This window comes from Phascolarctos cinereus, unplaced genomic scaffold, assembly GCF_003287225.1.
Source record: "Phascolarctos cinereus isolate Bilbo 61053 unplaced genomic scaffold, phaCin_HiC Scaffold_2;HRSCAF=192, whole genome shotgun sequence".
NCBI classification, from domain to species: Eukaryota; Metazoa; Chordata; class Mammalia; order Diprotodontia; family Phascolarctidae; genus Phascolarctos; species Phascolarctos cinereus.
The window spans coordinates 181,577,625-181,602,581 of NW_027555625.1; the positions used below are offsets into that span (position 1 = coordinate 181,577,625).

The following is a 24,957-nucleotide window of genomic DNA, read 5'->3' on the forward strand; positions in this document are numbered from 1 at the left end:
GTGTTATAAGATTTAAATAAATTCTTATTAATTACCTATTCCCGAGTAACATTGGTTTTTACTTTTAATTATCTTTCTTGTTCTTCCCAGCTCTTTTTAGTGGGGTAAGGGGGGAAGGAAAATAAATATTACTCTATACCCTGAGCACTTCCAAGTGCAACTGGATATCTAGATTAAAATTTTTCATTGATGCATGAGTCCTTATCTCCTTATTCACATATATACACATATAAACTATATATATATATATATGTATATATATATATATACACACACATATATGTATGTACACATATATATATATACACACACATATATGTATGTACACATATATGTATATATATTTTTTCCTGCCTTGAATTACCTTTTTAGAACTCCTTAAAGGAAAACAAGAGAAGAAAATAACCAAATAACATGTGTAAGGGGAAAATCTAAATTTCCATCTTTCTTTAAAACTCCAAAAACTATTTAGAAGATTATGATACCATGTTGTATGTGGGTGTAGTATGACACCATGTGTGTTTCATACTAAAGCAATGAGTCTACTCAAAGTTACATTACCAAATTTAGGGAAAACTCAAGCATTTTTCTGCCTTTCTCAACAGAATAAATTGTGAGAGCACCACAAGTCATTTCTCATGTTGTCATTGACAACTGTCACTGAGAGAAGGCAATCTCTTTCTCTTCTCTTGGACTGATTTATAAGTGGATTCCCAGGGTGATATATAATCAAGGGATCTCCTAAGTGCCTATGCCAGCCAATTCAGTATCTTTCTTAGAGAAAAACCATTTCAAATCTCACCTCCCTTAGTTCCATGTAGATTCCTTCAGGTCTAGAAATTCTAGGATAGAAAGTATAGCAGCAAAGGATACATGGTAAGTACCTTTCAGTTTGGAACACAGTAGAAAGACTTCTGTCTAAAAACAATTGTAAGACTATGACATCTGTATGACATTTTATACACACACATATATACACACATATATACATATATATATGTATATATATATATCACATACATAAATGATAGTGAAAAAGTATCATATATTTTTAACATGTATCAAAACTAGCTTGTGCTGGAGGAAAAAAACTATATCACATGGATAAATTGATTCTTTGAAAATTTGATATATGCTCTAAATATATCGTGTTTTCAGTCTACCCCCCAAATTACATGTTTCTATTCTGTTGACTTCATTTCATTCATAATTCAGTAAGAATTCCTTTGGGTAGTTTTAAGGCAACGTATCGTCTTGAAACAAGAATCTCTTTGCCTAATTTCTTATTACACTGTAAGCGTGTTAGGAGATAGATTCACAAGTGAAGCTATGAAGTTTAAACTCAAACTTCAGGAAACTTCTTTTCCTCCCCATAATTAATGTTGAAAGTGTAATGGAGAGTGTGCTTATAGTAAAACAGAAAGGGTATCAGGGCAATAGAGGTAATAACAGCTAATGGATACAGAAATATAATTTAAAACCTAGCATTTTTTGTTAAATTTAGAACTAACATGAACTTATTGATATTTCTGAAAGTAAAACTATTCTTATTTGGTTTGGATATGATATACTGGGTTGGGAGTAGCAAAATCTAGTTTCTAGGCTCATTTCGGCCACTCACTGGTTGTGTGATTTGGGACAATTCCCAGGAGCACTCTAGTGTTTCAGATTTCTCTTTGTAAGAGGGAACACTGGACTCTTGCAGATGAGCTGAATTTTTTAGGTCTAAAAGTCTATGGTTCTATGAATTTAACTTACCAGTCTAAGTGAGAAGTTTAAATTTTTCTTAAGTAAAAATAATTTTTCCCTTTTGTGATGTTTGCCTTTTTGATGGATGAAAAGGAAAAAACAAACAAACAAACATTTATTAAGTGGCTGTTTTGTACCAACTACTGTGCTAAGCACTAGGAATAAAAATAGGGAAAAACAAAACAAAACAGAGCTGTTTCCACTCAAGCAGCACACATTCTAATTGGGGAGACAGTGTAACATCTATAAAATTTTTCACTTTCAGGGCAGTTGGAAAATCCTAGAAGTTCTTTTTTTATTTTTTTAAAATTTGATATATTTATTTTTTAGTTTTCAACATTCACTTCCATAAGATTTTGAGTTTCAAATTTTCTCCCCTTCCCACTTCTTCCTTCCCTCCACCCCTGCCCCAAGAAGGTGTACAATCCAGTATAGGCTCTCCATATGCATTCATGTTAAGTGTATTTTCTTAATTGGGAGGAATTGGGAGGAACTAGTGGGAGGAACCACGAGAATGAAGCAATAAAACAAAGGAAAAAGAGAGCAAACAGTATGTTTCCATTTGCATTCAGACTCTGTATTTCTTTCTCTGGGTGAGGATAGCAATTTCCATCATGAATCTTTTGGAGTTGTCTTAAGATTATTGTGTTGTTATGAAGAGCCAAGTCTATCAAAGTCAGTCATCCCATAATGTGGCTGTTACTGTGTACAGTGTTCTCCTAGTTCTGCTTACTTCATTCAGCATCAGTTCATGTAAGTCATTCCAAGTTTCTTTGAAGTCTGCCTGATCATCATTTCTTATACCAAAATAATATTCCATTACATTCATATACCACAACTTGTTCAACCATTCCCCACTTGATGGGCATCCCCTCAATTTTCAATTCTTTGCCACCACGAAAAGAGCTGCTATAAATATTTTTGTACATGTGGGTCCTTTAATCCCAGAAGTTCCAAAGGTTTAGAGGAAAGGTATATGCCAGGGCCCAGAATCCTTAGGGTGCTGAGCTAGTTATCTATAATTACTTCATGATCTCATTGATATGATTATTCCCTCCACCAATGCAGATCTCCACATTTCTACAATTTAATAAATGGCTTTCTGAATTGTAGGGGCTGAAAAAAGAATCTCCCTCTGGTGGCACTGGTGATACATTTTTCTGAATTTAGCTATGCTGGCCTTTGGATGATGGACCGATATTGAAATCATTTTGTTCAGTGGGACGTGCCAGAGTTGATATTTCATTGGCATAGCCTTAAGAAAGCAGAATTATCTGTATAACATAATAAGGCATCAGATGAAGTCTTTTTAGTGGAAGCTTAGTTAGTAACATCTGTAATAGTTGTTAAATATGTTTAGCACATCAAAAAAAATTTAATGTTTAAAACCTCATCCATTCAAAGAACAAAAGTTACCTTTGTGTTCTAAAAGGAGAAGAGAATATGCATTTATATAGCACATAGCATGTGTTGGGAACTACACTAAAATTTTTTTATAAAAACAAATATTAGCTCATATTATCTTCATGATGACCATGTGAGGTATGAGTTATTACTATCTCCATTTTACAATTGAAGAAACTGAGGCAAATAGGTTAAATGTCTTGCCAAGGGTCATATAACTAGTAAGTGTCTGAGGCCAGGACTTCCAGTGGGATCATCAATGGTGAATTTATCAATGAATGAATACACTTGAAGGATTCCAGTCTTGTAGTAGAACTTGTATTAATATCTTTTGGTTCATTTTTGACATTTTCCATTTCTTTGTCTCCTCACTTCTTGTTAAAAGTAAGAAGTAAATCTCAGTTAAATAATAAAGTTCATGCCTGTAGTTTACCTTTTAAAACAGAGCAATGAATTTAGCTCCAGGCATGCCTCCTCTCAAAGTAAAATGCTTGACTGGAAGTTTGGACAAGTCACTTTTGCTTTGCTTACTGAACTATGTGAAAGAAGCTCAAGAAGTTCTTAGCATTTTTTTTTTGTGTAAAATATGTGTTAAATGTGTTAAAGTTGAATTTTTCAGTCTCTCTTTCCTTACCTAAAGTTACGCTAATAGACCTTCTGATTAAATTTAGATGAATAAAAGAATTAACAAATTAAATATTATAAAAGTTAAATAATAACAACAGAATTATTAGTTTGGAATTAGAAGGTACTTCAGAAGTCATTTAGTCCATCCTTCTCATTTTATAGTTGAGGACCCTGTGGCCCAGAAAGTTTAAGTGATTTGCCAGCTCTCATTCCAAAGTTAAAACTCAGTCCCTTGAAATAGGATCAGTTACCTTTACCTTTACCTAGGTTACATGACTATACACTTATTGCTATTTGTACCACTCATAATTACCAAAATTGTATAGTAAAACTCTGAGAGCTCTATATTTTACAGTTAAACACTAAGTTTAATTAACTGATTTTCTTTCTTTTTTGAGCCAGGGTTTTCCAAGTTTTTTTGTTTGTTTGTTTGTTTTTCAATAAAAATCATTGCTACTGTTGTTAATAAGTGAAAATGTTCTTGAATTTCGTAAGTAGATGTCAACTCCATCTGGAGAAGTTTCATTTTCAATGTTTTCATAGTTATCCTTTTGAAAGCATTTAGACTGACTTTCAACATATCTCAGAGAGGAAGAGACCAAAAGAATGGCATAAATCACACATGCCATTAAAAAAAAGAAAGGCATCCATGCAATTTATGCCCTATATGTCTGTTTTCTCATTTCCTTAAAATGTTGGCTATCTTTGTTTCCTCACTCAGGTTTCCAGATTTCTTTAACAAGTTAGTACAACATTAATATTACATGCAACTCCTTTCTTTTTGTAATTTAGTTTATTACTTTGAATTATTATATACCCTTCCTACCAACATTCATGACTCTCATCCTACCAAGTCTTAGTGATGTCTTTGAAGTCAAGTTTGGCTTCTTACATTAGGCCCTATAGTTCACCATTTTTATTAACCCCTGCTTATTATTATGCAAATTTGGTATAGATTTCTGAAACCATGGGTTTTATTTTTAATTTTATTCTTGTATACAGTCTCCCATTATATATTGATTATATTATATACCACATACTATTCCCATGTTGTAACTGCCATACTCTAGGCTGTGCTAGAATATATACATACACACACATGTGAGCATGGAAAGGGTGGGCAGATTATGAAGGTCAAACAGGATTTTCCACTTGATCCTGGAGGTGATAGAGAGCTGCTCCGATTTAGTGAACAGAGGTGTGACCTGGTCAGACCTATGCTTTAGGAACTGATCACTTCAACAATTGAATGGAGGAGGATAGACAAAGAGTAGGGAGAGTCTTGTGGCAGCCAAACCAACTAGCAGGCAATTGCCATAGTCTCAGTATGAAGTAAAGAGGGGCTGAGCCAGGGTGATGGCAGAGTCAGAGGAGAAAAGAAGGAATGTGGGAGAGATGTTCATACTGGCAGACCTTAGGAACAGATTAGGTATTAGGTGTAGCAGAGAAGAATCAAGGATGACATCTGAGTTGAGAACCTGGGTGATTGGCAGTAAGGAGACAGCCAGTAGACAGGAAGAGTTCAAAGATAAGTGAGAGTGGGGTTGATATAGGGAGCAATCTTCTGGAAGAGACAGGATACAGTGTGATTACTTGTTCATATAGAGGGTTTTGCCTTGGCAATAAGTCACATCTTCATGTGAGACAGGAGTGAATGAGAAGATAGTGGTAGAATGCATACAGGTGATGAGAGATAAGGAGAGAAGAGGGAGCTCATGGCAAAGAGCCTCATTTATTTTTTCAGTAAAATATGAGGCAAAGTTCTCAACTGAGAGGGTGGTGGAAGAGTGAGCCATGGGTGATTTGAAGAGGGAAGAAGAGGTTTGGAAGAGCAGTTATGGTGAGTGGGATCGTGAGTTAATTAGAGAGGTATAGAAAGATTTCCTTCTAGTAGTGAAAGACCACTTGTAATTATGAAACAAATTTGTAGTGAACAAAGTCAGCATGTTTTCATGCATGAAATAGCATAATTATGTTCAGCTGCCTTTATTTACCAATTGGCCCATCTCTTTTCTACCCTAATACAAAAAGAAACAATACCATAAGCAAATCTAATCTTCAGCAATGTTTATTTAATTCTAATAAGATCTAATTCCTTACTTTTTCCTCATTCCCCACTGAGATGCGGATAATTTCTTGAACTTCCCTTTGATTCTATGAAGCATAAAAGATTCCGAGTGACCCAAAGTACAATGTTAAACATGTGATGGGTGTAAGCAGGATGCATTGTATTACCAATGATTATGTGAGTACAAGTCAAGAAAATATTTAATTATAAAAGTCAGTGGGCTCATAATATAGTGACAATAAGTGGATAATATGATGGACAACCTGAGACCTTCATTTGTTCCCATGAAAAGATTTTTTTTTAAATAAAGGAAAGTTTCTAGGATTTGTGAAAAGAATAGATAAAAAAATTGCAGAGAATGACTGTGAATGAGTGCAGTAATGAATGAATGAATGGAAAATAATTTATTAAGTATTTACTATATGACAAGTACTATGCTAAGTACTGGGGCTACAAATAGAAATCAAGATAGTCCTTGCCTTCAGGAAACTCAGACTCTAATTGAAGGAATCAACACATATAGGGGAATAGCCACAGGACCATGGGAAAGATCTTGATGTCTTGATGGTTCATTGGCTGTGCATATGGCCAGAACAAAGAATTCTTAGGATGGAACATGATGGGGAGCATTAGGGAAGTGGCCCACCATCCCTGGTAAGCAAGGAATTTATGCCTAAGGATCCAAGGAGAACAGCAATCATGGGTTCTTTCTTTTAGGGATAGGGGGAAGCAATCAGTACCCGACCAAGAGGGGAAAGAAGGAAGGAGGCACTAGAAGAAAGGTAGAGCATAGGGGAGTCTGGAGTAAGGAACACAGAAGGCAGTCCCACTTGGTGTTAGCTCTTTCTGGAGCCCAGCAGGCATCTCTCTTGCCCCATGGAGTCCTTGGTAGTCAAGTATGGGTGTCAACAAAATGGGGCTAAAATTGGCTGGTGGAGGGAATTGATATGATTGCTGAGTTTGAAGAATAAAAAAAAATTCACAGTAGAACTACAAACAGGATCCCATTTGATGAATTTTTGTCTTACCACAGGTACAGAAAGAACACTGGATCAAGAGTCTAGAAATATGCTCAGCCACTAATAAGCTTTGTAACCTTGATCAAGTCCCTTCCCCTCTCTTGACTTCAGTTTCTACATCTGTCATATAATTGGATTGGACTAGCTGATCTCTAAGATCCCTCCAGCTCTATGGTTATTTAGTGGCCTTCATTTTTTTTTCAAAAATTTAATTATTAGCAATTTGACAATCAACAAGCATAAATTTTGTTATACAAAGAAGAATCTCTATTATGTCCAACTTTTCATTAAAGTGTATATTAAATTTATCATAGGAGTTTTAATACTGCTCTGTTTGTCTATGTCCCCTTTCGAACTCTCTTCTGTTCTCTTCTGTGCATTTTTTTTTTCTAGTTTAGAAGCTGACATTTTCTTTATAAGGTTTAAGGGATTTGAAGGATACTGTTTTGGGGAGAAACAAAGTGTCCTGAATACTAAATATAAGTTGAATTGGTGCCAGAAAGCAATAAGTAGGAAGGCTAATTAGTATGATTAAGCACAGTGAAGGGAATGCTTGATATAGAGTCAGGAGGTCTGGGTTTGAATCCTGGCACTGCTACTTCCTTCAGAGCTCAAATTAAACCCCAGCTCCTACATAAGACGTTTCCTAATCACCTTGCCCGGTAGTGTTTCCCTTCTGAAATTACCTTGTGTTTATTTTGTATGTATTTTGCATATATTTAAATTTGTACATATTATTTCTTTCAGTAGAACATAAGCTCCTGGAGATCAAGTACAATTGCATTTTTTTGTATTTATATCCCCTCATATCTAGCCAGTACCTGCCACATACTAAGCATTTAATAAATTCTTGTTGATTGAGTAATTAATTGACATAGTATTTAGGCTTAGGGTGCTAGCCTTGTATCCAGAAAGACCGAGGATTAAATCTAACCTCTGAGCATACTAGATATGTGGCCATGAACAACTCACTTGATCTCTCTAAGTCTTAGTGTCCTGCTCTGTAAAATAGGGATGAGTATCTGCCCCAGAGCATTGCTATAAGGGTCATGTGAATTAGTGTATGTAAAGCATTTTTTAAACTTTATAAAGCATTACATTTAAGAAGGGAGCTCTCCTCATTTCTCACCTGGCTGCACTATTCTGGTATATCTCTGACTTTTCCACCATGACCCAGGAAGATCTTTAATGGTTATACTCATCATCCTACAAGATTCCAAAAGCCCTGTTACTCCACCTCATCACTACCTCTGCTCTTTTGATTGAAAGGTGAAGCCAACCTCCAGGGCTCAGAACATTTCATTTCTCACCTGGCTGCACTACTCTAGGACACCTCTGGCTTCTCCACCATATTTCTCCCCATTAGATACCTTCTACTTAACCATTCTTCTGTCCCAGCCCCTGCCACCCTTCTGCCTCCTTTTGTATGTCGTCTTCCCCAAGTAGATTATAATCTCCTTGAGGATAGGGACTAACTTTATTTTTTTCATATTTTTATCCCCAGAGCTTAACCCAGTTCCTGACTCATAACAGATGCTTAATAAATGTTTATTGACTATTGGCATTATATAAATGCCAATTTTTATTATCTTTGGGTAACATCGATCAAGCCACTCCCCAGCTCTTGGTCTAAGCTCCCTTCTCTATCAAATCTGGAGGATGACTCTTTTTTTCTCCTAAAAGCAAGAAACTCTCAGGAAATTTTTTTTAAAAAGGCAGGCCAAACAAATAAGATACTTGAGGTAACTCTTACCACAGGACCAAAACTTTTATTTAGTTCTTGGTGAGGAACTCAGTACAATTATCCCTGGCTTTACAGTTAAGGCAGCTCCCTGGATAAGGTATGTGAGTGGTGGGGAAACCTCAGCTAATGGCAGACAGTTTCATTTATTATCCTTTGTTCCAAAAGTCCAATTAGTTACTAAATATGCTGATTATACAAATGAAAGTATATGGCTTTAAACTGTAAGAATACAAGTAGAAAACCAGTCCAGAAGAATAATAAAAATATCCTAGCATATTTACCCAAGAGACCAATAAGGGTAAGAATATTTTAATAATCAAGGCAATCCAGATTTAGAATCAGAAGTCATGGGTTTCAAATGCCATTCTGCCACTTCCTTTGTGACCTTGAGCAAATCTCTTCACTGCTCTACATCTCATCTCCCTTATGTGGAAAATGAGGAAACTGGAAGAAATAATCTTAGCCATATATTCTGGCTCTAAATTGTATGTTCCTATGACTTCTAACAATTTCCTTTGCTCGGACCTCTGGCCTTTGGGTCTTCTTTGTTCTTGTTTGCCTACCTTTTCTCTTGGTTTGAACCTTGATATTTATCTCTGCCCTGATTAGGTGACAGAATTGTAGATTTAGAGCTCAAAAGGACCCTGAAGGTCATCATGTTCAACTTATTGATTTTACAAATGAGGAAGCCAAATCTAAGAGAATGACTTTCCCAAGGTCATACTGGTGATAGAGCCAGGATTCAAACTCATATCATTAGACCACAGGCTTATCACGTCTAACTATAAGGTCAATGCATTTCCATTCTAACACATTATCTCTCTGTCATGTTAAAACTTTATCATTACAAACTCCTCAAGGAGAAAGATAATGTCTTATTCCTTCTTTATTCCCAATGGCTAACCCAGTGCCCTCTACCAAGTAGACACCAATAAATGATTCTTGATGATAATAATTTTGCAAATTCCATTTTGGCATATGCAGGAAATGTGATGAAGTGTGGTATAAATGATCGTAATCTGCTAATGCATTGTTTTAGGACTTGGGAGTGCAGTCAGGGACCAATCTATTTATATTCCTTACTACTTGTTTCTGTGACACCATTAGGAGAGATTCAGCCGTGTCTATAGAATTTGGTAGGTTGGAGAGAGAAAAAGGTGATGGGGTGGTATAGAAGCATTTAGAGATGGAATAAATTGATGCATTTGGACGTGATAGGACAGCATCAGGATTCATTCCCTGAAATGTTTCATCTAATTGTTATAAACTGGTGTGTTCTGCCATAATGAGGGCAGGTTCCCTGCCAAAATGGTTAATTATTGTTTGATCAGTATCGGCAAAATAGTCTGTCGGCCTAGGCTCTCTCCCTTGCTTTATGTATGCTTCCAGATGAGGCAGTGGTCAATTGAATCCCACCTGACTGACAGCTGTCAACTGCCTATGAATTACAAGTAATGATGAATCAAGACATTTTTGCAGTCCTATAATAATGAAACCAGCAAAGGGAGTGAAACCTGCTCAGACCAAGCCATTAGCTGTTGGAACAGGTTTCTACTTCCTTAAATAGGGAATTCAACCCCTCAACCTTGGTTTGAGATGCTGTGATAAAACTCTAAAGCAACATGCTTGAGAGAACTTCTGAGCACAGGCATACGACCTTAACCATGTAATGCCTTTCTCTTATTATAATTATTATTTTATAGCACATTTATTTCAATACCATGGACAGTTCCCAGTAATAGCCACTATCACCTCCATCCCAAATTCCTCACAAGCAATATTCTTAGAAGAGTTAAGCAAGATCAACAAATGAGTAATTGCAACTGATAGATAAGACATGTCAGTGAGTTCTGCATTTTTAAATCTATCTTTAACACCCTCCATTAAATAAAGCCTGTTCTAGAGGGACCCTTCATTTTATTCAGTTCAGAGGAATGTCATGTTGATGAAAAAGACCCATAGGGAACAAGGTTGGGCCCCCTATGTTTGAAACAGGACATTACTGAACCAAGAGTGGTAGATGCTTGGTCTAAAACAGGGATTCTTCACTTGGGATCCATAAACTTTTTTCCATAATTATAATTCAGGAGATTTTGAAATGTGGATGGGGGAAGAATACAATGTATTTTCACTACCTTCTAACTAAAATTGAACATTTCTTTCAATTATTAAAACAACAACAACAACAACAACATTATTCTGAGAAGGGGCTCATATGCTTTACCAGACTGCTAAAGTGGGATATGACACCCAAAAAGGTTAAGAACCCATACCTGAAAGGCTTTTACTCAAGTCATTTATTAATACTTAATTAAAATGATGACAAAAGAATCAATATTTATCAGCTTTACCTCCCTTGTTCACTCCCACCATTGCTATCTGGACCATCTGCTCTAACTATTTCTCCTCTGCACTGACCACCAGGCTTTTTCATCCCAGTCTACATCTAAACCTCTCTTAGAATGTAAATCCCTCCTTGAGAGTAGGAAGTGTCTCACTTTTCTATAGCATTCCAAACACTGAATGTTTTGCAAATAATAAATATGTAATAACTGATTCTTCTTTCCTTTAATAGGACCATAAGGTCATTTATCTAGAGGAGGGAGAGATCTCAGAAGTCATCTAGTGTAACCCCATCATTTTATAGACAAGGAATTTGAGTCCTAAAGTATTCCCACTGTCATGCAATTAAACCAAAATACGGTTCAGCTTAATTGAACAAAGAGTAGACAGATACTTTTTTTTTTCACAAGTACGTTTAGGAACTTGGCAAGGAACTTTTTCTTAAATTTTTTCCCACTTAATAGTATTTTATTTTTTTTCTAGTTACATGTAAAGATAGTTTTCAACATTCACTTTTATAAGATTTTGAGTTCCATTTTTTTTGGAAATTTCAATATATGATTGATAGGTTTGTTATTTTTTTATGACTTAAAATTCACCAAAAAAGCAAAAAGCAATTCGCCAAATACTTATTAAGTATTTCAAATGCACAGGGAACTGTGCTAGATATTGGGAAGTTACAACAGTGAATACCCCCATCCTCATTGAGCTTAAATTCAGTGGAGAAAATAAGAAAAGTATACAGATAGCATAGTATAATTAGAATGCAGCAAGTGTATAGGTGTAAGAGTTGAGGGACTTTCAGCTTCTAGTATGATTGCCATTCCTGCAAGAGATTAGGACACTTGCATGGAGATTTATTTGGTGCTTGCCCTCTGTGATGAAGCTAGATTGCTGAGACCAGTGTTGTACATATAGACATGAGAAAAGCATGTTGAAGTTTAGGGGGTGTTAGTTGATTTTAGTATAAGAGTAAGAGAGTGTATTTGCCAATTCAAGGCAATGAGTCTGCATTATTGTGCTTATTTAGATGGTTGTGTGCAGTTTCTGAGCTAGTTGGTACATGTAAACCCTCAGACACAGAACCTTAAAAGAGTTGGCAATTTAGTGAGAATAGGGAAAATACAGGTCCTTTTGGGTTTGGAATTGAAGAGTTGGGTGTTACAATTTGTCTTTGGTTGAGTATAGAATAATACTTCCTAGACCACGTAGCTAACTAGTGTGATTTAGACATGAGTAGCAAAAGTAAAAGGATAAGATGGCTGGTCTATAGTTGGATTGGGGAGGAGCAGACCTCAGTGGCATTCTAGTACAAATCAATCATTTTATAGTTGAGGATACTGGATACTGAAGCACAGAGAAGTTTAATTATTTTGTCCAAGATCACACAAGTAATAAGGTGAAAGAAGGGATTTGATTTTGAATGCAAATCCAATCAATCTATATGCATTTATTAGGAATTTACTATGTACCAGGCACTATACTAAGCACTGGAATCACAGAGCCAATACTTTGTCCACTCTACCACTCTGATTCCCACTTTCCTTGAGAGAAAGAAGGTTCATGCAGCAGATGTTACAATAAATGAAGTATCAACAAAGTGTTATGAATGGCTGAGTAGAAGAGCGAAAGGTCTAATTATAGGAATCAGGAAGCCTTCATTTAGGATATAGAACATCTGTTGGGTCTTGGAGAATGGAAAGCATTTTAAAAGGCAACAATAGAGGCAACTAGTGGTACAGTGGATGTTGTGAGACTAGATGTCAGGAAAATGAGTTCAAATCCTGTTTCAGATACTTACTAGATGTGTGACCCTAGGCAAGTTTCTCTGGGGCCATTGTTTCCACTTCTGTAAAATGACAATAATAATAACTCCTACCTCATAGGGTTATTGCGAGGATTAAGTGAGTTAACATGTAAAAGTGCTGTTGCAATCTTCAAGACACTATATAAACATGTAGCATAAATAGTAGTAGTAGTAGCGGTAGTAGGGGTGGTGATAGTGGTGGTGGTAGTAGTAGTGTTACAACATAGTGCCTTGTTGACACTTTCTCCCAGATGAATGCTTTTAAGAAACTATTGTACACTAGAATATTTGGCACTGAATATTATTTCATAAGTGAACTATTAAACTACAGTCTTACAAAAGATCTTACACTGAAGCTAGTGAACTGAAAGTTGTACCTAAATATAGATAACTGTAAACATGTTTGAGTATGAGACTAAAGAGTTTTTGAAAATTCCTATTTCATAAAGCTTATGTGTTAATTATTTGAACTATTTGGTGTTTCTCTTCCATACTTTTATGACAGCTCTGTTTCACCTTTGCAAGAGTTGATACGGATAGAAATTAGAGGCAAGCACTATCAATTTGATATACTGCTCTACAGAAATTCAACCATATAGTTTTGTGTCATGTAGACTTAACCTGACAAATCCCAATACTACTTGAACTTGGTCTGCAGTGTACTTCTGTTTGTATGAATTTCTCACCTTATTCCTTTTCATTAGAGAAGTCCATGGGAATTCACAAAGCCTGTCTCTAGTTCAAGTCCTCATCACTTCTCTCCTGGGCTATTTTGAAAGCCCCCTAATTAGCTTCTCTGCTTCCAGTCTTTTCCCTCTCTGATCCCACATGAGCCAATATTCCTAAAACAAGGAGATGACCAAGTCAGTCCCCTAGCCAAAGGTTTTCAGAGGCTCCTACTGCCTATAAAAAAGTACAGAATCATTGGGCTGGCATTTAGAGCCTTCTGAGATCTCACTCCCACCTACCTTTCTAATTTAATTTCTTATTACTACCTTTTATATACTACCTATTACACTTCAGCTGTTCTGCGGCCTGGTTCCTGTATGTAATCTCTCATCTCTTACCGATATGCCTTTTTGTTAGTAGTTGACCACATCTGGAATCAACTCCCTCTGCACCTGTGCCCCATAAAATCTTCAGTTTCTTTCAAAACACAGCTGAAATTCTACCTCCTAAACTAGGCCTTTCTTGAGTCCTACCATGCTATGTCAATTGTGCTGCTTCCTCTCAGAACTGCTTTGTAAATACTTTGTATTTGTTTATCTACATATATGCAGAATGCCCATTCCACCCCCACTCCCAACCCCAATATCAGCTCCTTGAGGGAGACTGTTCTCTTTGAATCAGATATATATCTAAGCCAAACTAGTTCTGTAGGAATGCTATTAAAGTCCCTGCTAAATGCTTCTAAATACTTCTCAAATTTGAAAATATAGTCCTAAAAGGGAGTTGTTTTTGTTGTTGTTCAGTCATTCAGTTGTGTCTGACTCTTTGTGATCCCATGAACCATAACATGCCAGGCCCTTCTGTCCTCCACTATCTCCTGAAGTCTGTCCAAGCTCATGTACATTGCTTCCGTGACACTGTCTTTCCATCTTATCCTCTGCTATCCCCTTCCCCTTTTGCCTTAAATCTTTCCCAGCAGCAGTCTTTTTCAGTGAGCACTGTCATCTTATTTTGGTCAAAGTATTTAAGTTTTAGCTTCAGAATTTGTCTTTCCAATGAATAGTCAGAGTTAATTTCTTTAAATTTTAGCTGATTTGATCTCCTTGCTGTCCAAGGGACTCTCGAAAGTATTCTCCAGCACCACAGCATGAAAGCATTGATTCTGTAGCTTTCAGCTTTTTTTATGGTCCAACTTTCACAGCCATATACTACTACTGGAAAAACCCGTAGCTTTGACTATCCAGCCCTTTGTTGGCACATTGACATCTCTACTTTTTAGTATGTTATCCAGTTTTGCAATAGCTTTCCTTCCAAGGAGCAAGTGTCTTTCCTTTAAACAGCATCTTATTTTTCATGTTTTTTTTTTCTTTTAAAGATGGGGAAACATTGCCAATTTTCTTTCTTCCTGAAGATCCCCTCCATAGCAACCTGGAATTTTTCAGTTAGTTTATGTTTCAAAAGTATGAGAACTGAAAAACTGCTATGTAAATGTTTAGTGTTATAATGTTTCATTCTAGATCAATGGCTCTGGAGTTAGGAAATTTGGATTCCGTCTTGGCTTTAAGATAAAAGTTATCAGAGGGTCTTTTGGTGTCCCTTGTGTCACTCCCCAAATCAACAATGTAGAGATACTTAGCGTGAGTTTTATGATTATGCTCAGAGTGCAGGCTACATTGAAAACTTACCAGTGAGTGAGCCCAGATCATTAGCTTCAGGAAACTTATATAGAAGTTTAATACATAAGTGGCATAGAAGATTTGAATTTTACAGAATATAGGAGGGGAAGATAAGGGTATACACATTTGGCAAAAAGTAGAAAAAGATGAAAATAAGGATACCTGCTATCTGTTCAAAACTGGAACTGTGACTTTTTTTCCTAATCTTTATTTTGCAGGTTGTATGACCTTTTAGCTCCTAGGAACAACATATGAAACTCAAAATACAGACTGGAACAATGTTCTCTTATCATAATGGCAGCAAGAAGTCTGAATTAATTTCTTTGCCATCACACTCTTTCTCTTATTACAGCGGTGGCAAGAAGCTTGAATCAGATTTTCTCTTGTCACACCTCTGAAGCATACTTGATATGTGCCCATGAGCTAGATATTTACCTTCTCTGGGTCTCACTTTCCTTGTCTATAAAATGTGAATAATAATTCTGAATCACAGAAATTCAGTGTTATTAACATACTCTGAATTTCTATTAGCAATCAATCTTAGAACCTGAAACTCCTGATTCTTAATCATATATTTATCCATCAATGATTAAGCACCCCAACACCCCAAAAGTCCTACTCTGATGTCTCATCATGGTATGGAGGCAGTCCTGGGGTATGGAGAGCTTTGCTACAGCAGCATAAGTTGTGGCAGGTTCTATCAAATTAGAATTAGAACTAATGGCATGAGTTGAATAAAATTGAATTAGGCCATAAAATGAAAATAATTAAGAAATGTTTCCCATCCTCAAGGCCCAGGTCAGTGGAGGAAAGTGAGAATTCTACACATACACAAAGAAATAAAATTTTGTAAAATATATATATATATATATGTTTAGTAACTTAGAGATATATAATAACTTGGATAAACATTACAACATGATAAAAGCATAAGAGAGTCCAGGACTCTTTTCACTGTGTAGTAATGATTGAATGAAAGTATTGTACATCAATTTACATCTCTTCCTTAACTATTGTAGTAGAAAAAATGGAAACCAGCAAGTAAAAAGTAAATAGAAAATATGTTTGTTTGTTTTTTCCTCCGCTGTAGTTGACATTCAGATAAATCGGCATGGCACTGTGATCACATTTTTGATTAATTAATAATTGTGCTATTTTCTTCTGTACACCCACCCCAAGTCATAAATGAATCATGAGTAGAATTCTTTCTCAAATTTCTTAGCTGTAGGGAGATATGAGACTTCCCATTCAAAACCTACATCCTTTGAGGCAACCTAGCTTCGTCCTGATGTAGTGGATCAAGGGATTTGGGATAGGACTGACATGGGAACTCCTTGTTTTCAAAGAGTTTTCCCACTTCCTCCTCTCACTTAGGCCACATGAGGGAAAGCTTTAAAAGGAATATTATGAAACGTCAAGTTATTAAGAAATATAAGTTTCTTAAACACATATGATATTGTGATAAGTTTTTTATTCCTGATTGTTGTTGCCTAGGTTCTCTATTACTTTAACATTTGTCTTAAAAGGTCATGTCTATCTTTTTTAAAAACACAAAATTTATTTATAAAATCTTAGCCCAATGTACAACATTGACCAATGTTCAATCTACTATACTCTCAGTGACAAAATTAACTCTAAATCAAGAGTTCTTAATTTTTTTTCTGTCTGTATGTCATGAACCCTTTTGCAATTGGGTAAAGCCCATCTTCTCCATTTTCTAGGACTTTCCTTATCCTTTGTCATATAGTAGCTTACATATTCTCTAACCCCACCCCTTCATTCTCTCTGAATCCTGTTGGTGTGTGATTAGCTGATAAGATAAATTCATTCAATTTAAGGTATTTATGGCTGAAGATAAAAACACATACTATTAAGTGGTATAGTGGATAAAATGCTGGACTTGGAGTCAGGAAGACCTGAGTTCTAATCTGGCCTCAGACACTTCCTATTTGTATGATCCTGGGCAAGTTTCTTAATTGCTATTTGTCTCAGTTTCCTCATCTGTAAAAATGAGGATAACAATAGCATCTCCATCACAGGGTTGTTTTGAGAATAAAATAATATTAGTAAGGCCCTTTGCAAACCTCAAAAAACTATATCAATACTACCTAGGTATTATTATTATTATTAGTATTATTAATTATTATTGTTTCTCTCCCCTTTCCTCACTACTGTTTACACTTTAGTGATGCCCCATATATGCCTGAAGTTAAAAGCCAATGTAAAGTGGGAATTTCAGGTAATGGGAATAGTAAGGGATCAACAATATTTGGGAGATGGAGCCCTCACTTGCCCATCATTTCAATACCCATCATTTCAAAGTATGTACACAGTAGGCAATCCCCCTGTATTTGAAACTGGTACTTATAAGGAAGCCCTCTAAGAGGGATCATATGAACATATTCAACAACTTCCTTAATATTCATGTAAGAGTAAGAGGATCCTTGCCTTTGTGTGAAGGCGCTGCATATCAGTGTTCTTTTCTAAACCAAGGCATGTAGTCCTAAGAGTGGGCATATGTGTAAAAATTCTCCTAGACTCACTTCCTTTCTGTACCATTCTGTGTACTTGTAGGTATTTCTACTTTATTGTGCATAGTCCATCCTAAATGATCTATCTAGATATTTAGGTCTCCAAACAAAATTTTGCAAAGAATTGTATTTCCCTTTGTCAGTTGCAAAACTGCACAATCCCCAGCCCCTCTGCAATGAAGGGACTAAGATTTAACAGTGTTTAGATATATGAAAAGAAAATGGGGCTAGAGATTGTCTCTCCATTTGACTTTTGTTTCTTTTGATCATTTGCAATTTTTTTTCTAAATACTAGAGATACATAAATAATAAATGTCCTCTAAACTAAATAACCAATCTTTGTACAAGTAAAGAAGGTTTAGATGAGAGTATTATATATTAGTTCAATGTTTAGTGAATGTTAGAAATCCTGACAGCACTCTTTAAGTGGAGTAGTAGATGGAACATTGGCCTTGGAATCAGGACGATCTTAGTTTAAATCTTGTCTCAAGACACTTAGGAGCTATGAGACCTTAGGCAAATTAATTAATTTCTCTTAGCTTCAGTTTCCTTGCATATGAGGTAGTTAAAATTGTAGCACCCACCTTACATGGTTGTCCTTACAACCTCTCTCAAGTAAAATAACATGTATAAAACTTAAATCTTAAAGTGCTATATAAATGCCAACTATTATTTGCTGGATAGTATCCTTTCTATTGTTAGAAGAACATGGAAATTATTGGTAGGGGGCTAATTCTTTTTATTATTTTTATTTTTGCTTTTTTTAGGCAATTGAGGTTAAGTGACTTGCCCAGGGTCACACAGCTAGTAAGTGTCAAGTGTTTGGTCTGAGGCCGGATTTGAACTCAGGTCCTCCTGACTTCAGGGCCGGTGTTCTATCCACTGTGCCACCTAGGTGCCCCTAGGGGGCTAATTCTTAAGATTGACCGTTTAATCTTCAAATATGTCATGGGTTATGGCCGTGTAACCAGGAGACAAGATCGTTGAGAAGCTGTTTCCGACAGTATGACATCTAGTGCTGTGTCTCACATTGAGGCTTTCTGCAGGAAGACGTCAGGCACATATATGGGCTGAACTCCTGTAAACTGATATAAATGCTGTGGTTATAGAGCAAACCATGAATAGTGGTAAGAGAATCAGATGAGACCTCTTCTTGGCAGAGAAATATGGTTCTTGAGAATCTGTTAAATGGATGACTTTCCCCACATGGATGTTTTTGTATGTGTGTGTGTAAAATCTAATTTGATTGTATGTCCATGTATCAATATATATTATAAACTGACTAGAGTGGTAGATATACCACTGTGCTGTCATTTGGTCAGTAACATCTGGGTCCTTGATGACGACCTTCTAAGTTCTGCTCTTTTCTGTCAAGCCAGACCATGCCCACATTTGCAGCAGTATGATATACTCTGTAGGTTTCTGGACTTGGGAGTCAGGAAGATTTGGGTTCCAAGCCTGCCTCCAACACTCTGAGCATCAGTTTCCTCATCTATAAAATGGAGATAAAAATATGTGCAACACTACTTCATACTATCCCAAACTTCATAGTATTATTGTGAGGATCAAATGAAGGAGGGGAAATGAACATTTATTAAGCACTTACTGTGTTCCAGGCATTGTGCTAAATGCTTTACAAATATCATCTCATTTGATCTTTATAACAAACCTGTGAGGTAGGTACTGTTATTATCCACACTTTACAGTTAAGGTAACTGAGGCAGACAGCAGTTAAGTGAATTGCCAAAGATCACAGAGCAAGTAAGTATCTGAGGTTTGATTTGAACTTAGATCTTTCAGACTCCAGGGAATACCTGACTCTGGGACCCCAAATCCATAGCTCCTTATTTGAGATTATGCAATACTTTAAGGGCAATACATATGTTAGCTATTATTTATATTACTAGTCAGAAATGTTAATTTTTTCAGTCTCTTCCCTTTGCCCACCTACACTTTCTAAAAGGCTGGTTGAGGGGTAGTCATTTAGCTGTCTATAATCTAGGACTGTACCACTGGGGGAAGCAACTGACTCACTCTTTATTATAATTGAGTATTTTACTAAATAGTACAAGGTGTTTTCTTTGTGTATAGAAATATTTCCAGGGAAGGCCATCAGAGTTATAAAGTATTCAGATCAAACAGAGAACTTCTTGCATCCCACAGCTGACCTAAATTTGTCGACTCAAGTATATTAAGTACGGTTGGACATGATGATAATTTTAAATTTAACTGTAATTTAATTTTAAATTATGCCAGAAGTTCCATTTTAAGCATAGAAAATTGAATGCTTTCAATGCTGGTAGACAGAAAATGAAAGATTTCTGTGTCATTCATTATTCTACAAGCATTTATTGAGGCCCTAATCTGTGCCAGGCATCAGGCTGATATTGAATACACAAACATATAAATGTAAAAGTTCCTGCTCCCAAGGAACTTAAATTCTTCTTTCAGAAAGTATGCCAAATATTGTTATTGTATGTAAGTCTTTAAAGAAGCACTGATTTAATTAAAAATAATTCTCATTTATATCAAACCCAAGACTTACATTATAAAAATATAGTGGTTTTTTATTTGAGAACATTGTCCTGTTTATTTAAAATTAAAAGTCAAGAGCACTATGATGATATTTTGAATAGAAAACTTTCAGGGTGGATAGAAAGCCATTCTAGAATTAGGAAATCCTGAGTTCCAGTTCAACCTCTGATCAATACTGGCTGTATAATCTTGTGGAAACCTTTCAATAACCAAAGCAATTATCTAGGATTATAAGTTGCAACACAGGTACTGAACAGATAGAAGGAGTTTTATCACTACGACTTCCAATGAAATCACATGTCTGGCATAATAAGTAATAATAATAATAATAATAATAATGTTTAAAAATTGTGGGTTTTTTGGGATAATTGATTAGAGGTAGTGTGCTTTAGTGCCAGTGTTGTATATGTGGCTGGAAGTTTAGTATTAGGAAGACAGGGGTTGAAATCCAGCCTTAGACACTTTCTAGCTATGTGACACTGTATGTGTATCAGAAAACATCCTGGACCTATCTATTAAATTATAGATGTGTTGCATTTCAAATCTGCAGAAGGAGTTCCCAGACCAGGGGTTCCCAAAATTGAAGAAATCACAGATTTGTGTGTATTTGAGTAACAGCCAGAGGTAATAAGTAAAATCCAGACTTTTATGATCAACTCTGCTATTATTTACTGTTCTATGAATTCCTGCGGTGCTCAGTAGTTTGTTTCTTTTTTTCTAGTGGGTTGTTTCTGGTTGAAAGCCACATCTAAATGAGGAATGAAATGTTCTCTTTTCTAGTGGTGAACTGTTCTGATCCAGGCTTTGTCGAAAATGCCATTCGTCATGGGCAACAAAATTACCCTGAAAGCTTCAAGTATGGGATCAGTGTCATGTACCATTGCAAGAAGGGCTTTTACTTGCTGGGCTCCTCTGCCTTAACCTGCAAGGCAAATGGTTTATGGGATAGATCATTACCCAAATGTTTATGTAAGTACTCATTAAAATGTGTTCACATGCCCCTTTGCCAAATGCTGCCCTGACACCTCCCCCCCAAAAAAAAGTCACAGAACATAAAGCTTCTCCAACACAAAGCTATTAATACTCTTCCTAAAAGGACACCAGTCCACTATATATAGTTTAGTAAGAACATGTTATAACAGTGAATTGTAGACAATATGGAAAAGTAAATTACTTTTTAGATCAAAGGCAAGTTTATTTTTAAACATGGGAAATTTAGGAAATAGAGTTGTCCTCATTTTTTTTTTGTAAAGACAGGCAGAAATGGTAGGGAAAAGTATAACCTTTGAAGGATTAGATTCTTAATATGCATCACGTGTGCATGCTAAAAGTAATGAATGATAATTACATTATAGATTGATTTTCTGAAAATCCATAATCCATTATTGCTCTTGTAAGACTTTCAGCTGTTAAGAGTATTTTCAGATTAGATTTGTATTGGATGCTTTTGCTTGAAAGTGACTGCCAGTCTTGCTCTTAAAGATAGCTCACACATCTAATTGTACCTATAAGTTTAATTTCCCTTGAGAAAGGGTAAGATAACTTCCCCAAAATGTGTCACTTATTCTCAGATGGCACAGGCTGAATCTATGTACTAGTAGGTACAATCTTAGATCGAAATTAGGAAATCCAAACATATCCAATATGTCAGTATCTCACTTTGCTCCTAGCTTTATAGTCTCTGTCACATAAACACTTGGGGAATTTTACTGAGAAAGGTGGGTTTGGTTTTTTTTCTCTTTTGAAAGATTTTTGAAAGTTCTGTTAAGGCTTTTTAGATGATTCTATTAGTTTCTTTCATGAAGCTAATGAGTTCTAAATCCCTAGAAAGGAATATTTTAACTGGCTTTCATTTTCTAGGGTAACTAGTCCCTACCAACTTACTACCATTAAACAGTCCAAATTACTATCAATAAGGGAATGTGAAGACCTCAAAGGAGCATTTTGTGGTGTATTTCAGTAGAAATAAATTACTGATGATTTTTTTTCTCTTTTGCTTTACCTAGAAATGGTTACTTCTTAACCCTTTCACTTATCCTCATCTAATTAGTTTCTCTTTAAAACTTTTCCCAGATAAAATCTGTTTTTTCTTCCTTCTCACAGATAGGAATGAACAACAATATAAAACAGGTTAAGAAATTATGTGACTTGGAGGACGCCTAATGGTTTTTAGCCTTTAAATCTAACTCTGCCTCATTTCCCACCTGGGCAGCTAGTGACCAAATTAATATTCTTGGTCTTTACTTCAGTGGTCTCTGCAAAATTAGTTGCAGCTTAGTCAAGTTGGCAGTAAATGAGTGACTATGGGATAAACTTTTGGCCATTGTCAACACAAATTTGGTATCTCATTAGAAAGGAAGAAAGTGATATTTATTTCTCTTGGAGGTAGTCTGGCTTCCAAAATTTTTGCTCTTTGGACCATGACTCCTGAGTAGATTGTGGCTTTCATTTTTGAGTATCATATATGGAATAAAATACACTGTATCAATTCTATGTAGCACCTTATCTATCTGAAGGGAAAATAGCCTTGTAGATTATGACTTGGTTCTTTCTAGAAGATTCTAGCAGGGGAAAAATCAGATACAGAATTGGACAACTTCTTATTCCTCAGAGGAAAAAAAAGTCTTCTGATAGGTAAGAATGCGGCTATATAGTATGTTCCAAATATTAAAGCTTAAAACTGCTCTAAGAATTTTGGGATACCTTGCATGGTGGTCCTAAAGCTAAGCCTCCCAACTTTGCTAAAGATGAAAGGAAATCTATTTTTAGCTAATATAATATTTCTCTAGCAAAGCCTAAAAATTATTCCCTAGTAAGTAGCATAGGAATGAAGAGAAAATATATTAATTTGTGCTTCACTTATCACCGAATAATATTCATCCAAGAATCTCAATGACAGTATCTTTATGTGCAAAGTGAAATCTAGAGATATATAAGGAGAGGGTGAAACCCTCAGTGTATCTATATTGCTAATTTAGAAGGAACAGTAAGGGAATGTCAGCATTTTTTCAGTATTCTACATTAACATGTCATGAGTTCCTTCCCCCCCCCAGTTATTTTTTTTTAAATGTACTGGTGTTTAAAAGAAGTGATGGAATTAGATTTTGTCTTCTCCCCCCCCCCCCAGCTATTTCGTGTGGACATCCTGGTGTTCCTGCCAATGCTATCCTTACAGGAGAACAATTTACGTATGGATCTATAATTCATTATTCTTGCACCATGAGCCGAACTCTCATAGGAAATGCTACCAGAGTCTGCCAAGAAGACAGTCACTGGAGTGGAACCCTCCCACACTGTTCAGGTAGAAGGGTACTACACTTATTTCACAGAATCACAAAATATCTGAGTTGGAAAGTACGTGATCGAGTAAAACCAACAAGCATTTATTAAGTGCTTACCGTGTGTCAGGTACTGTGATGAATGCTGGAGCTAACCATCTCAGCTTCCCCTTCCGGGGGAAAAAAATCCTTCCGAACATGCCTAACAAGCGACCATTTGGCTGGCCTCTGCTGAAAGACCTCTGCGAAGGGGAGGCCTCCTGAGGCAGCCTATTCTACCTGCAGGCAGCACTAATTGAGGGGTAGCTTTTTCTGACCCTAAGCCCAAACTTTCTACCCATTGTTCCTACTTCTGTCCCCTAGGGTAAAGTCTAACATGAATAGAACTGTAATCCTTGTGTCAGAGCCACCCATAGCAGAAAAGATTCAGGTTAATTTTACAGGTGTCTCACTTCTCCACCACCATCCCCCCAAAAAAAATTGGGTAAATTTCTTAACTGGACAGAAGTTTTGTTAAAAGTAGAAGAACCAAAGAATTAGTTGTACTCACTCAATCATACTACTTGCTATTCCCACAAAAATCTCACATTGAATATATATATATGTATACATATATTATATATATATATAATTTCTACCTTTAGTCATGAGGGTTTCTCTCAGACTGAGGTTCCTTCTCTGGTAAATTGAAGAAAACTTCTGCTTCTAGCTAAAATTTTATTTGGCATCTGCTTTTATGTGTCCACTGTGCATCCATTCATGGACACTTGTTAGAAAACTGTAAGCATATCTCCTAGAGATATGCTTGAAATTTGTGTGGCTGAAAATAAGGGGTCTTTTTATTGAGGGGAAAAAACATTTTATTACAATTTGAATTAAAAGTCATTAATAAAGTTTTTATTCTGTGCCATGTGACAGCAAGAAATGACAGTTGTCATGTAGAGAAATATGTCTCTATGGGGAAAGTGGTTTATTTTTATTTTCAGGGCTTTTGCCCTAATTTATTATTTATTTTTAATATTCTTTTGTTTTAAATACCAAATTATTTTTCTTCCTTCAACCACCCCCATACCCACTGAACAAGAAGTCATGTGATTTACCAATTACACATATGAAATTATGGAAAATATATTTCCATGTTAAGCATATTCTAAAAAAGAAAGCAAGGAAAATAAAAGAAGTGTGAAAATTATAGTTCAGTTTGCACTCAGAGTTCATCAGTTCTCTTTCTGGAGGTGGGAATTTTTTTTCATGATTTTCATCATGAATCCTCCATAATTGTCTTAAATCATTATATTGATGAGAATAGCCAACTCTTTCACAGCTGACCATCATGACAATATTGTTGTTACTGAGTACAACTATCTGGTTTTGCACACTTCATTTTTCAGTGTTTCACATGGATCTTCCCAAGTTTTTCTGAAACCATCCCCCTTGTCATTCCTTATAGCAAAATAATATTCCATCACAATCATAGACCACAGCTTATTCAGCCATTCCCAAGTGA

At 35.9% G+C, this 24,957-nt stretch overlaps 1 protein-coding gene across 1 annotated transcript in view; it reads left to right on the plus strand.

Moving 5' to 3' along the window:
• CSMD1 (CUB and Sushi multiple domains 1) overlaps positions 1-24,957 on the plus strand; it is a 1,378,384-nt gene that overhangs the window by 1,296,209 nt on the left and 57,218 nt on the right. The window contains exons 52-53 of the mRNA XM_078149151.1: positions 20,953-21,141; positions 23,300-23,473. Of these exons, the coding sequence (XP_078005277.1) occupies positions 20,953-21,141; positions 23,300-23,473 (363 nt within the window). The remainder of the gene's footprint in view (positions 1-20,952; positions 21,142-23,299; positions 23,474-24,957) is intronic.